The sequence below is a fragment of the Takifugu rubripes genome, chromosome 2 (genome assembly GCF_901000725.2).
Source record: "Takifugu rubripes chromosome 2, fTakRub1.2, whole genome shotgun sequence".
Classification (NCBI taxonomy): domain Eukaryota; kingdom Metazoa; phylum Chordata; class Actinopteri; order Tetraodontiformes; family Tetraodontidae; genus Takifugu; species Takifugu rubripes.
Window position 1 is genome coordinate 11,591,113 of NC_042286.1, and position 12,895 is coordinate 11,604,007.

A 12,895-nucleotide genomic window follows, 5' to 3' on the forward strand; every position below is an offset into this window, starting at 1 on the left:
CTCTGATCCTTGGGAAAGAGCAGCGTGGTCAAGGTCCTTGACTTTGCTGAATGTGGAGATTAGAGGAAGAGCAGAGTTTGCAGAGCACCTCCGCAGATGGGGCACAAAGAGGGGGCTGGGCCTGGCACTGGGACTGGGACTGGGACTGGGACTGGGGCTGGAACTGGGATTGGGGCTGGGACTGGGACTGGGACTGGGGCTGGGGCTGGGGCTGGGGCTGGGGCTGGGACTGGGACTGGGATTGGGGCTGGGACTGGGACTGGGACTGGGGCTGGGACTGGAACTGGGGTTGGGGCTGGGGCTGGGGCTGGGGCTGGGGCTGGGGCTGGGGCTGGGACTGGAACTGGGGTTGGGGCTGGGGCTGGGACTGGGCCTGGCACTGGGATTGGGGCTGGGCCTGGCACTGGGGCTGGGACTGGCACTGGGACTGGGACTGGGCCTGGCACTGGGGCTGGGCCTGGCACTGGGATTGGGGCTGGGCCTGGCACTGGGGCTGGGACTGGTACTGGGGCTGTGACTGGCGCTGGGGTTGGGACTGTAAGTGGGGATAGGGCTAGGTCTTGGCCTGGGACTTGGGCTGGGCTCAACTGGTGCCCTCTGTTTACTGGTGCTGAAAAAGTCAAGTGAAAGAAAGAAAGAAAGAAAGAAAGAAAGAAAGAAAGAAAGAAAGAAAGAAAGAAAGAAAGAAAGAAAGAAAGAAAGAAAGAAAGAAAGAAAGAAGGAAAGTGGTCTCGCCAACATCACATCAGCCTGTGCAGAACCGATCCATAACAGCCTGAACTGGTGCAACCACGACCCACAACTTTGGTCCATTCGGAGTGTTAAAATAAAATATTCATTTATTTTAGAGGAAAAAACCAACAAGTGGCTTCAGTTCAACATCAACAGAAAAACCCACAAAAAGACAGTAAAACGAATATCGACTGTTTTGTCCCTCGGCAACAGTGACGCTGCTGCCGGCAGGAATAAACAGGATTTGGTGGAAGCCGCCGCGGCTCATTATGTTGGGATTCCTCCAGCCATCGCAGCCCCTCACGGCCACAAAAGCGAGCTGACAGCCGAACAAAGGACAGAGTTCCACACAAGGTAACTTTTCAGTGACTGCAGAAAGAGAAAGTGGAGTGCTCGTCAAGCACACGCAAGCGCCGGAGCTGCTGTTTTTCAGTGTTATTTATTTCCCCGCGAGGCGTTTTCAATGTAAAATGAATAAGTCGCTAATGGTCTTTTTCGCGCCATAATTCATTTTCTTTTTTTTTTTTAATTATTCAGTGTACTTATGCAAAACCTGTAACGCAGCGTCGATTCTTACTTTCCCATTAAAACTTTTAATGGTTGAATGTTCATTTCCTTTTTTATATAGGTACAATAAATGTGTAAAGCTAAAAGTGTGTGGTTTCCTTCCTCTTTCTCCACCTTTCCTCTCAGAACTTGAGTTTCCTCGTGTAAAAGCCACAGTCAGGTGGGCCACCACACCAGGCTCCCCCGGATGGATGAGTGTTTATGCCGATGTTAATGGATTGTCTCCCCTTCCTTAGAAGGTGCAGGTGAAGTGCTTGAGGTGCCGGCACGGCCTCCGGATCCAGGCCGCTGAGCTCAATAACAGCGAGCCGTCATCTGTTTCAGACATGCTTCAATCAGCGTGCTGATCAAGAGAGCAACAATGCGGCGGCGGCGGCGCGTTTCACCAATTTAAGTCGCTTAATTAGCTTGCTGTGTAAAGAGGCTCCAAAAGATGAGCGGCGACTTGTGCCTGTCATGCGTGTTCATGTGTAATTGTAGCCTGTGGAGGATCTTAAAGACTCTCCAAAGTTAACTTCACGGCAAGGGGGAAAGAAAAACGCCTAAAGTGTCGCCACGGTTCCCACCGCCGAGGCCCAGCTTTGAAATACAGGTGAGTAGCTTCGTGAAAAAGGACCCTTCTTAGGCTACAGAGCTAATGGAGTGTCCTTTTCCCACGATTCCACTGTCCTTTAGCAGTGTGGGATGTTTACACTGATATGTAAAGTTTATATTTACAATTATCTATCTATCTATCTATCTATCTATCTATCTATCTATCTATCTATCTATCTATCTATCTATCTATCTATCTATCTATCTATCTATCTATCTATCTATCTATCTATCTATCTATCTATCTATCTATCTATCTATCTATCCATCCATCCATCCATCCATCCATCCATCCATCCATCCATCCATCCATCCATTTTAAGCTTATCCTGTCTTATTTTAGGCATATTTCTAATCAAGTAGGCATTTTGATCAGCACTACTTGTTTATTTGTTTATTTGTGTGTAAACATCAAACGTGCACGCCTCCATGCATGCCCTACAGCGCATAAGTTGCAGGTGTAATTCATTCATTCAATAGTCATTGTTTCAATACTCTCGGTGTTTGTATGTTTAGCTTTATTTTGTCATGTAAGTTTTCCCCTTTTTTCTAAAATAAAAATGTTTGTTCTAGTTTGTGCTCATATGCTTCCTAACAAACATCTGCCATTTGCTTTGCCCACGTGCACACGCCAGCCCATATTACCGTAATGGAAGAGGAGCGTGCACGAGCGGCTCAGATCTCCTGATGAGGCTCTGAACACGCAGGAAGGACATCGGCCGTCTAAATGTTCCTAACGTGGACGTTTAAACGCCACAGACGGAGGAAGCTGGTTCAGGAAGTTTAATGGGTTAAAACGATACAGTGTTGGACAATAAAGAAATATAAAGGTTGTATTATAATAATAAACACTGAGATTTAAATATTTGTCTCAAAGAAGCAGGGAGACGTCTGTTTATTGAGCATTTAATAGTGGCTCATGGCCTTGAGTGTTCCACAACAGTATTTTTTATTAATTTATTAACAATAGTCACGATCAGCATTTTGCTTCTTTATTGTAAACATCATCTTTATGTCTGTGGGGTAAAGAAAACATTGGATTATCTCATCGGATAGTAAGATTTTCCGCTTTGAGCAGCATGAGAGAAAGTGTCATCCGAGTTCATTGTGTTAAAGGAACCTTTGTAATCTACACCGATTACAACACAGGGAATGATTATTATCAATATTTTGGTTTAAATGATTCCATATAATGCTAAAGTTCTTAAATGAGAGTGGTCTATCGCTGCAACGGGGGATCACCTTTAAAAGTGTCCCAAGTACATTTAATAAAAACAGTAATCTGACGTTGTGGAGTCAAAATTCCGCTGGGATATTAACTGCGGCGATGCTGTAGCACGTGGACCAACATGTAACAGAACTTTAATAAATAATAATAAACTCTGTGGGACGGAGATGTGGCCTGATGGAGGATCCTCTGTTTGTTTTCCTGTTGGCTGAGCAGCGGTGCCGGAATCTTCTCTCCGGCTCCTGCACACATGGCTGGAGGATGGAGGAAGGTGGAGCGCTGGGTGGCGTGTTAGCACACAATTTCATGATGGTTTCAGAGAAGAGGCCAGCCAAGCATTTCAAGTGGCGGAGCAGTGAGAGGGCAGCTCTGTGGAGCAGGTAGCGTAATGATCAGGTAGAAAAGATGACCTCAAGCGTCCTTGGAGCGCCGAGAGATGACATCCTTCCTGGGAGGAAGAAAAGGACAAGATTTTAGAAAGAAAAAAAAAAGGAAAACAACAAATGAGAGAGCCATTAGCCTCAGGACACTTGTCAGCGCACAGCAGCACAGTCAGGCAGAGTAGCAGCACACGCTGAGACAAAGGCGGCAATCACAGCGGCATTCACATTTATAGGAGGCAGCAGCATTCAGCGCACGTCTAAAAATAAAATACACGGCCCATGTGTGCTTTATGAGAAATTAATTAGTCATACTGACCAAAACATGGTCAAATACATGGATATATTAGCATTTTCAATTACAAAAAAAACTGTTGAAGGCTTAACCAATCCAGCAGTTTTCGTATATAGGCCAACTTCTCTGGTTATTTTCCTCTGTAATGGAAAAATGATGCTATGGAAATTTGGGGAAAAGTTAATTTGTGTTTTAAAGGGTGAAGATGACAGATGCAACACGTCTACCTCTCACAGCAGGTACTGAGTGGTTGCATCAGAGGGGGAAGTTCTCCAGCTGCTCTGGAACCATCAAACATGATCTCCTGACTCCTTTAAATGAGGCTTCATAAGAAAAAGACCAATCAATGTTGGTGGGGGGGTCCATAGAGGATTTAAACACACGCGCCATGTTTGGATTATTTCACTATTCTATAATCTTTTGAATGGGCCACATTAATAGTCCATTTTAATCACGTGTCAGCTCAATTTCACCCTAAATAAACCACTTTTTTACATCAGCTTGGTGCAGTTTGGCAGGTGCTCCGTCGACACAGCTTCACCATCCCTGTCAGACGCAACGTTGCTTTTATTAACAGTGAAAAAGCAAAGCCAAAAGGCCGAGATCGTCTCTGCGAGGGATCCGATCTGAAACCAGCAAACTTGGGCGTAGAAGGAATCCAGTGGACAGGAAGATGAGTGTAAAACAGCTTCTGCATGTGTGTAAAGGTGTTTGATGATCATCAGTTTCTGTGTGTTCTGCGTTATTTGATCTGTTTCTGTTTCATTTTTAGATGCTTTCAGGGCAGAACTGACCAAGTCAAAATGACAAAAATCTTCTTTTTACCTCTAAAAAAGAAACTAGAACGTGGGTTTTCATTCAATTTTCTGAAGTGTGGAATGGCGTTTGTAGCTGTCAGATCAACACAGTCAAAATCTAAAGTAGTTTTCTGATGTGTTTGTGTGAATTCATCTAAATAATAGATGCCTGGCTGTGGCCTACTGGCTAAAAGCGTCCCAAAGTGGGAATAAACAGACCAGAATGCTACATTTATATGCAACATTTCCATTGTTGAATTGTGGAGCGCTTTGAAAAGTTTCCGTCTGGGCGCAGCACTCAACATACTGGGCAACTTTTGATTAGAAGATGCTTCTGTTAATGCAAAAACAGGTGGAATAAATGAATTCTGCCTCTAAAAGGACATCAGGAAATACTTCATACAGATTGCAGCTGAAAATCTGCATGAATATTCGATGTAAAACCACATTTGATTGTTTTGGATTTTTTTATTTCTTCTCCTAACACATGCGGGCGTGAAACACCTACAGACTAGCATCACATTTTCTACTGGACATTTTTATTCCCTCATGATGAAAAAATAAAAATCACACAGAAAAAGAAGCGCTCATGTTTACTGTGTGATTAAAAACGCTAAATAAACCAGACAGACGCGGCACTAATTCTTTGTGCAAATGCTATTTTGGCCTTAAAGTACAACTAACACTCTGACATCAAATGGAACAGAACCTGTGCATAAACCATGTGTTAATAAAGTGTGGAATTTCTCAAAAACAGCAGTTACACACAAGCAAACATGCTTTCTGCCGCCAAAGTGAAAGATAAAAACACTTTAGGCCATGGCCAGGTTCCATGTGACAGCAGCAAGGCCGGTTCCGACCCAGGAAAGAGCGCGCAGAGAGGGGATTTAGCATATGAGTAACCGAGTACTGAGTAACAACGACGCTCCAACAGCTTTGTTTACGCGCCCTCGCTGCTGCCGCCATTATTTCCACAAAGGAACCTTCATCATCTGATGCTGTGCTGCTCCTGATTGTCCCAAGAAGGATGCTGTGATGACGGAGCCCAGAGCAAATCACTTTAAACCGAATCTAAAATAATGATTTCTTTATTTTTCACCCCCCCTTTGAATTTTACGTGTAGTTGAACGGCTGCTTTATTTATTTGTGCTGATTTGTGCTGAAATGAGACAACATAAAGGGGGATGGGGAATGATTTTTTTTTTAAAATGTACTAAAGAGAATTTTGACGAAGCATTTTTGTCTGATAATGTAAACTTTTTTTTTTCTTGAGGGAAAGGTGCTCTATTATATCAGTGTGTGGTGCAAATTGCTACAAACTGGTAAATGATCTAAAGTGCCCCTCAGGAGGGAGATACTTCACAACACTGAAATGGCGAGTTGCTAGTAACAGTGTTTTTCCAGAATATCTTAAGCTTTTGAATTGCTAAACCCAAAGACGACGTTTCCTTCAGTGAGCTCGACATTGAAATAACCATGAAGTGGGAACTAAAGGTCAGCACCATATACAAGTGTTGGATGGAACCTGAAGAATAACAAACACATTCAATTCTCAGGTTTTAAAAATACATTCCAACTGTGGATTATATATCTAAAATGTGCCTTTTACGTTTGCTTCCCCATATTTTCTTCAGCATTCGGTAAATCTCCATATTCTTTTTTTTTTTTAGGGGGGGAGGCGGGTTGGCGCCCAATTAGCATCATTTCTTCCATCAAGCCACATTAATTATGAATGAATGCAAACTCCTGCAGGAGAATACGGTCTTCAAGAGGCCCGTGACAAACTTTCTCCACTTGGGAGGACCTTTAACCTACTTAGCTGAGGAACCGCACCGCTTCAAGTAGCGCAACTGAAAGATATGCACCTGCCCGCCTTTTACTCTCCCGCTGCTCGGAGATTTAAGAGGAGAAAAAGTATTTGATCTAAATGGCACTACACTGACAGCAGGTGTGGACTTTTCTGCACAAATGTGCGCTGCGTTTCGTCCGGTGGGCCCGTCGTCTGTACAGCTGCACAGATCTGATAAAGCCCAATTTGAGGCCAAGGAGAGAACGAAGTCGCCCTGGTATTTGGGCACATTTCGTGCGTAAATACGCATGAAAACAAAAATCTTTCTGACTAAATGTTCGCACAGACTGAAAAGGTTGTCTTTTTTCTTCATAATCGTAAAAAACGTACGTATCAACTAAATAATTTTAGCCGATGATTAAATTTCATTGAATGGAGCAAATTATTTAAAGCGCCCTTTTAATCATTAGATATTAAATATAGCAGCACAAATGTAACATGCCATGTCATGTCAACCGAAATTGGATTTTATTTTAGTTTTTGAGACGTGTCTTGCATTTGCGTGAGTTCTTATTCCATTGAGACAATAAAGGTTCTGCCCTTTTCTCGCAAAATCACGCCGATCATTCCAAAAGACGCGCCTAAATCTGTCCAATTAATACAATCTAAACAAATTTATAGACTTAAAATGTCAGTTCAACCTGATTCTTCCCCTATTGATGAGCAAGACGAATGAAACGCGTCCTCTGTAGCCGTGCGTAAATTACGCACATTAAAGCTGGACCATTTCACTTTCAGATATCTCTATCCAGTTGAAAATATGATCGTTCGTCTTTAAAAATTGGACCACTCACATTCAAACTTACGGATTAATTGGTCCGCGAGTCTAAATCGATGCCAGGGTCCATGCTGGAGCTTCATGTCCATGTCAGGACCTCAACACTATAGCGGTCTCAGCATCTTTAGCAAGGTCGAGATGGTGAAACAAGCCTGTCAACAATTGCGTGTTCCGGTCTGTCTGCCTGCTGGGGGAGGGTGGGGGGCATAAAAAGACATGCGTTTGATATGAAAAAGGACATAAAAGGGTTATTTCACTGGTACTGGGAACTGACAGGTCATTTATCTAATTTAGCTTTTACGCACTGCAAAAACTGGTGACGAGACCTGATCGAAGGCTTCGTTGTGGCCACAGTAAAATGGCTCATGATTATTCTCCACTAACTCAGACAATCTTAGCAGCGAGTTTCAATCGTGCTCGATCTGATCCAGAGGAAAGATGTGATATGTAAAAGCTTGTTTTATATTAGCCAAATTAATTTATCAACTAGAATGGACAGTTGTATTTACTTGTTTTCCCTATCTCAGGGCAATAATTGGGAGTTAAACATATAGAGCTGGGCTTTCTTTGCATGCAGCCCTTTCACAAAGAAAGGACTCGACATTAATCGGAATTGTTTGATTTCAGCTTCGCTTCAGCGCACGTTGCACATCAATTATGAAATAAACAGCTACTCCGAAAACCACACGAGAAGCCCCAAAAACATACTTTAGCCAAAGCTGCGGCATCCTAATCGAACATCAATATTTTTTGCACCGACCTTTTGTGGGCCCTCCTCACGGCTCCTTGGTGCTTCTCCGGTTCCCACAGCCTTGAGCGCCTCGCATCTACTGAACCTAAAATAGAATTAATCTGACACCGGCATTAATGTGGACTATAGGCACCCATAAGAGGTGCATGCAGCTAACCAGCTCCAGATTTTTATGGGATCCTAATGTGGAGGGTCTGTGGTCCAGGGTCCTGCTCTCTGACTCAGTAATCCACAAGGTTGAGAGGTTTGTCTCATTTACATAATGTTAGAAGTCTGGGCCGAGGCCTACCTTTCTTGTCCCCCTAAAGACACCAATGCAGCCGCCAAACAGGCGCAGCGAACACTGGAAATATTCGACGTACGTTTTCGCCGCAACTTTTCTGACAATTTGATTGTTTTTAAAGGTGGACCCCTTTCCTTCCACCTGTTACACCCTCAGATGTGGAGTTTGAAAGGGCGATTTGTTGCCCCACTTCGATGTCTTTCTGACATCTCCAGCTGGCTTTGGAATACGCACGCATTCTTTTGTTTTGCTCGGCGACAATAAAGTCCATCCACTTCACTTTAAATCCGCTCCGGACTCCAGACTTCTTGGGGATGAGTGAGTGGGTGCATGGGATAAAGCACAAAAAAATTCGGCCAGGGGAAATCTGCATGAGAACAATGATTCATTACAACCGAAACGCAGATCTGTGTTTGTTGATATTTCGCGGGAATTGACGGCTGATCGTCTCACATCTTAATTTCTTAATGAGCGCGGACGCGCACTTGCTGACACTAGTATTATTTGCAGCTTTTTGCTGCCCGGTTCTGCCATTTTCCCTCGTAAATGATGACAACAACTCTCTTGACGTTTCGAAAAATAACATAAAACATCCCGCCTACTGATGCCGCTTTCCCTTAATTAAAGAAGAAATCAATTCTATTAGTCACCCACCTCAGGTTATACCCTGATTTATAAATCTATAAGGAGCTCGCATTACGCAATCATGGGAATTTATATTAATTACTTAACTCATTATTCCATTTTGTAGCAGCTCTTTTCTCTTTTGACCCCCCTGTGCGGTGGAGCCCTTCCTCTGATTCCTCCCCTGGCGCCAGTCAGTTTGCTCAGAGATTACAATGTCAGGTCAAGACTGCGGAGTGTCTTTCTAACGCAGGGTGACCAGACTCGAGGGTTCGAGGATTACAATATTGTCTCCAAATTGCATTAAGTCCAACGAGACATCCTGAGAAACCTATGAAATGACGGCCAGGCAAAGCAAACGCGGACGTCCAGAAATTGGGCAGAATCGCAAATGCCTGCTCATATTTGCGCAGACGCAAGTTGGCAAAAAAAAAAAAAATCCAAAATAACCATAACAATAAAAATCCCGATCTTGTCATTCCTGTCATTGCGGTGACAAACATCAGCCCGCAGGTCGGCTCCGTCGCCGACGCCGCTCAGCTTTTATTTTGTAATTTTGGTCTTATTTGGACTTGTTCCTCTCTGATGGGGCAAAATGATGCTTAAGAAGTATAAATGAGCCGGTCGTACAACTTCATTGTGCCTCTTTGATGATACTCGGTGGCCCTTGTGTCTGTTCAAAGTGCTCTCAAAGTTTCTGGAAAGAGTGGAATTCCCTACTCACGCACAATAGTCATACATTATGTTGTGAGATCAGCTGATGCGCAGACACAATGGCTGATATTCTCACCTGCGTGTAGCCGCCACGAAGGACAAAATCATAAATATGTGGCGTCAGTTTATGTATGCACATAAGTTCACGTAAATCAAAGGACATTTTCATCAGTTATTACCCGAAAATGTCAATGACTATTGTTTGCTGGTTTAGGAGTTTTGCTCCGCCCCCTGTGTTTGTCGTAAACCTGGCTCCTGGCTCCAATAAACCCGGGCTAAGAGCGCCCTGGGCTCGCCTCCTTCTCCAAGGCGATCAATAGGATCTCAGGCGCACTACAAGCACTCTCTTACGTAGACATCCAGCAAGAAGAGAGCCGATACAACAACACGGTTGATCTGCTCAAACACAAAAATCTACCTGCTTTCTGAATCATGTCGTTGAGCCCAAAGCACACAACGCCTTTTTCAGTGACAGACATTCTGAGCCCAATCGAGGAGACCTACAAGAAGTTTAGTGGCATGGACGGCGCAGGGAACCTAACCTCTCCACTGGGAGCCTACCGACAGCCTCAGGTGTCTCAGACCGGCATGCAGCAGCACTCGATGGGCCACAACGCGACCGTGGCTACCACTTACCACATGCCGCACGGCGTCTCCCAGTTCTCCCACAGCGCAATGGGGGGATACTGCAATGGGAGCATTGGCAACATGGGAGACCTGCCGTCGTACCAGGAAAGCATGCGGAATAGTGCAGCAGCAACAGGATGGTACAGCGCCAATCCAGACCCAAGATTCTCCACCAGTAAGTTTTAAATCCCTTTTCGTCGTTTCTTTCTTTTTTAATTTTATTGTACTTCTCAGTAAATTCTAGAATTGCATTGACATCTCAGTGATGAGTGCTAAAGAAAAATATACGAGGCTTTTAAAATGTAATTCAAGGTTGGACTCGGTACTAAAGTGCTAATGTAATTATTATTTCAGTAATATTTATTTCAGTATTATTCAGCTCAAACTGAAAAGGAGATCATTCTTTCAAGTCTGGGCCTATTTTACTTTTACGAGATTCCTATATTATTATTATTATTATTATTATTATTATTATTATTATTATTATTGTTATTATTATTATTATTATTATTATTATTATTATTTAACCTGTATTAAGTGAATGAATAAATTATGTTAACCCTAATTTTAAACCATTCTCACTAAGGAGAATCATTATTAAAGACTACTTCAGGCGAAATAGTGTTCTCCTCTTCTGTTGATTGAACGCATGTACTGTATATGTATGTATATTTTTAAGTTTCTAGATTCATGGGACCTTCCACAGGTATGAACATGACCGGCATGGGGGGTCTGACAGGAATGGCCGACGCCACCAAGTCCATGCCAGCTCTCCACGCTGCGCCCAGGAGGAAACGGCGCGTCCTCTTCTCGCAGGCTCAGGTCTACGAGCTGGAGAGAAGGTTTAAGCAGCAGAAATACCTGTCGGCGCCCGAGAGGGAGCACCTGGCCAGCATGATTCACCTCACGCCGACACAAGTGAAGATCTGGTTTCAGAATCACCGGTACAAGATGAAGCGCCAGGCCAAGGACAAGGCGGCGCAGCAGCTGCAGCAGCAGCAGCAGCAGCAGCAGGACGGTAATCTGTGCCAACAGCAGGCGCAGTCCCCGAGGCGCGTAGCCGTGCCAGTTCTGGTGAAGGACGGTAAACCGTGCCAGAACGGCTCCAGCACGCCCACGTCGAACCAGCAACAGGTGCAACAGAGCCAGCAACAAAGCCAGCAACAGAACGGCAACGGCGTTTTGCTCGCGTCGCCGACCGGCAACCTCAGTCAGCATCAAAACCAACAGCAGGTGAACGCGTTGGACCTGGAGGAGATGTCGCCAAGCCCCCCCTCACTGCACAGCCAGCTCAACATGGCCCAGATAGACACGTCTGCAGTAGATTACACCAGTAACATGGTCACCTCAAACCTTCTGTACGGCAGGACGTGGTAGGACTCCACACTGTGCTATCACCTTTTCTAATACCTGCGGAGGAGCTCCATATATATATATATATGTATATGTATATACACACATATATATATATATACAGTTATATATATATATATGGAGGCGGAAGGCTAAAACGTGGGGCCCTTCGATGCTGGAGAGGACAAGACGCACTGAGGCGCACCAGCTGATCAGGGCACATTTTCTTGACATCTCTGAGAGGGGAGTCTATTTTTGAACTTAACAGAAATGGCTGGGCTGTCCTTGAGAGCAATTATGTCTTTCTGGACCCTTTGTTACTCGTGTTTTGGACGTAGATATGTCGGTGAAAGAAAGGAGGATGCTGCTTCATTTGAGCGCGGACTCGGGGCGGGGAGGTGGGATCAGGTCTGAAGTCCACTGAACCATCACTTCTCAGTTGCGGTGGCGATTTGGAACTTTATCACATTAATAATGTAAACTAATGTATTCCTATTAGACTTATGAAAATAAAGTAGGTACTTGTATATTTGGCTAACACACAAGGAAGCGTTAAACTGTGATCGTTATTGCGTCCACTTATGTTTTCTTTATTATTTTGTAAGTTAAATAGAAAAAATAAATGCGTGATGGCTGCTGTATTTGTTTCCAAACCAAGTGAACGTTAACAATAAATAACTTGAAGTGTGAGAGCCTTTCCCCAAGACGTAATTTTTTTAGAGTGCATTTTCATTATGATGCGATTGAGAGCAAATTGAGCTGGAAAGCAAGGTCGATGAGAGCGCCAGCATTGTTCAGGTGACATTTTAGAGGGCTGCTGTTAATGGAGGACGTTTGCAAGACTCGGAGACCGAAAACTCCTGCTTTTGTTTGTTTGTTTGTTTGTTTGTTTGTTTGTTTGTTTGTTTGTTTGCTTAAAAGGAAGTAGCAACCCTTGCTTTATTTTAAACTACAATTTTAATGACCCAGAGTTTACCGCTTTGTGATTGGTATCCTTATCCTTTTTTATTATTATTATTATTATTATTATTATTATTATTATTATTCACCATCAACATCATTGTTGTTGTTATGTAACCTATTATTATATTAACTTTGTTATTATACATTTCATAATCACAATTTGTTTTATATAAAGTGCTGAACCGAATTTTTTTAATAATACAACACTCTTTTTTGCCACATAAATTTCACAGTTTCTTTAGTTTCTTCTTAGGTTTAATTTTTACTTTTCAGTTTGTTATTTGTGATGCAACCAAATTTACTTTATTTAAGGCTTTAAATAAAACAGGAAGCGCATTTTGCAAGTAAGAAATGGTGATT

The 12,895-nt window shown here is 43.4% G+C and overlaps 1 protein-coding gene and 1 long non-coding RNA gene across 3 annotated transcripts; one reads left to right on the forward strand and one right to left on the reverse strand.

The window, feature by feature from the left end:
- Positions 1 to 2,662: 2,662 nt before the first annotated feature.
- Positions 2,663 to 9,365, reverse strand: LOC115248915 (uncharacterized). Its single transcript, XR_003887644.1, has 4 exons — positions 8,987 to 9,365; positions 7,981 to 8,621; positions 7,249 to 7,407; positions 2,663 to 3,569 (listed from the first exon to the last, which is right to left on the reverse strand). It is a non-coding gene; the product is annotated as an uncharacterized lncRNA (long non-coding RNA).
- Positions 9,366 to 9,883: 518 nt separating this feature from the next.
- nkx2.4a (NK2 homeobox 4a) lies at positions 9,884 to 12,262 on the forward strand. 2 transcript variants are annotated; one of them, XM_029833032.1, is made up of 2 exons: positions 9,884 to 10,394; positions 10,899 to 12,262. In XM_029833032.1, the coding sequence occupies exons 1-2, from the start codon at positions 10,025 to 10,027 to the stop codon at positions 11,594 to 11,596; spliced, it is 1,068 nt and encodes a 355-aa protein (XP_029688892.1). In that variant the 5' UTR covers positions 9,884 to 10,024; the 3' UTR covers positions 11,597 to 12,262. The 2 variants fall into 2 exon arrangements, with proteins under 2 accessions (XP_029688892.1, XP_003962467.1); XM_003962418.2 differs by having other exon boundaries at positions 9,885 to 10,394; positions 10,926 to 12,262.
- Positions 12,263 to 12,895: the final 633 nt, after the last annotated feature.

Coding starts and splice junctions, on each gene's coding strand:
- nkx2.4a (XM_029833032.1), top strand. CDS start 10,025: ATGTCGTTGAGCCCAAAGCACACAACGCCTTTTTCAGTGACAGACATT. Junction 10,395..10,898: donor AGACCCAAGATTCTCCACCA/GTAAGTTTTAAA, acceptor TATATTTTTAAG/TTTCTAGATTCATGGGACCT.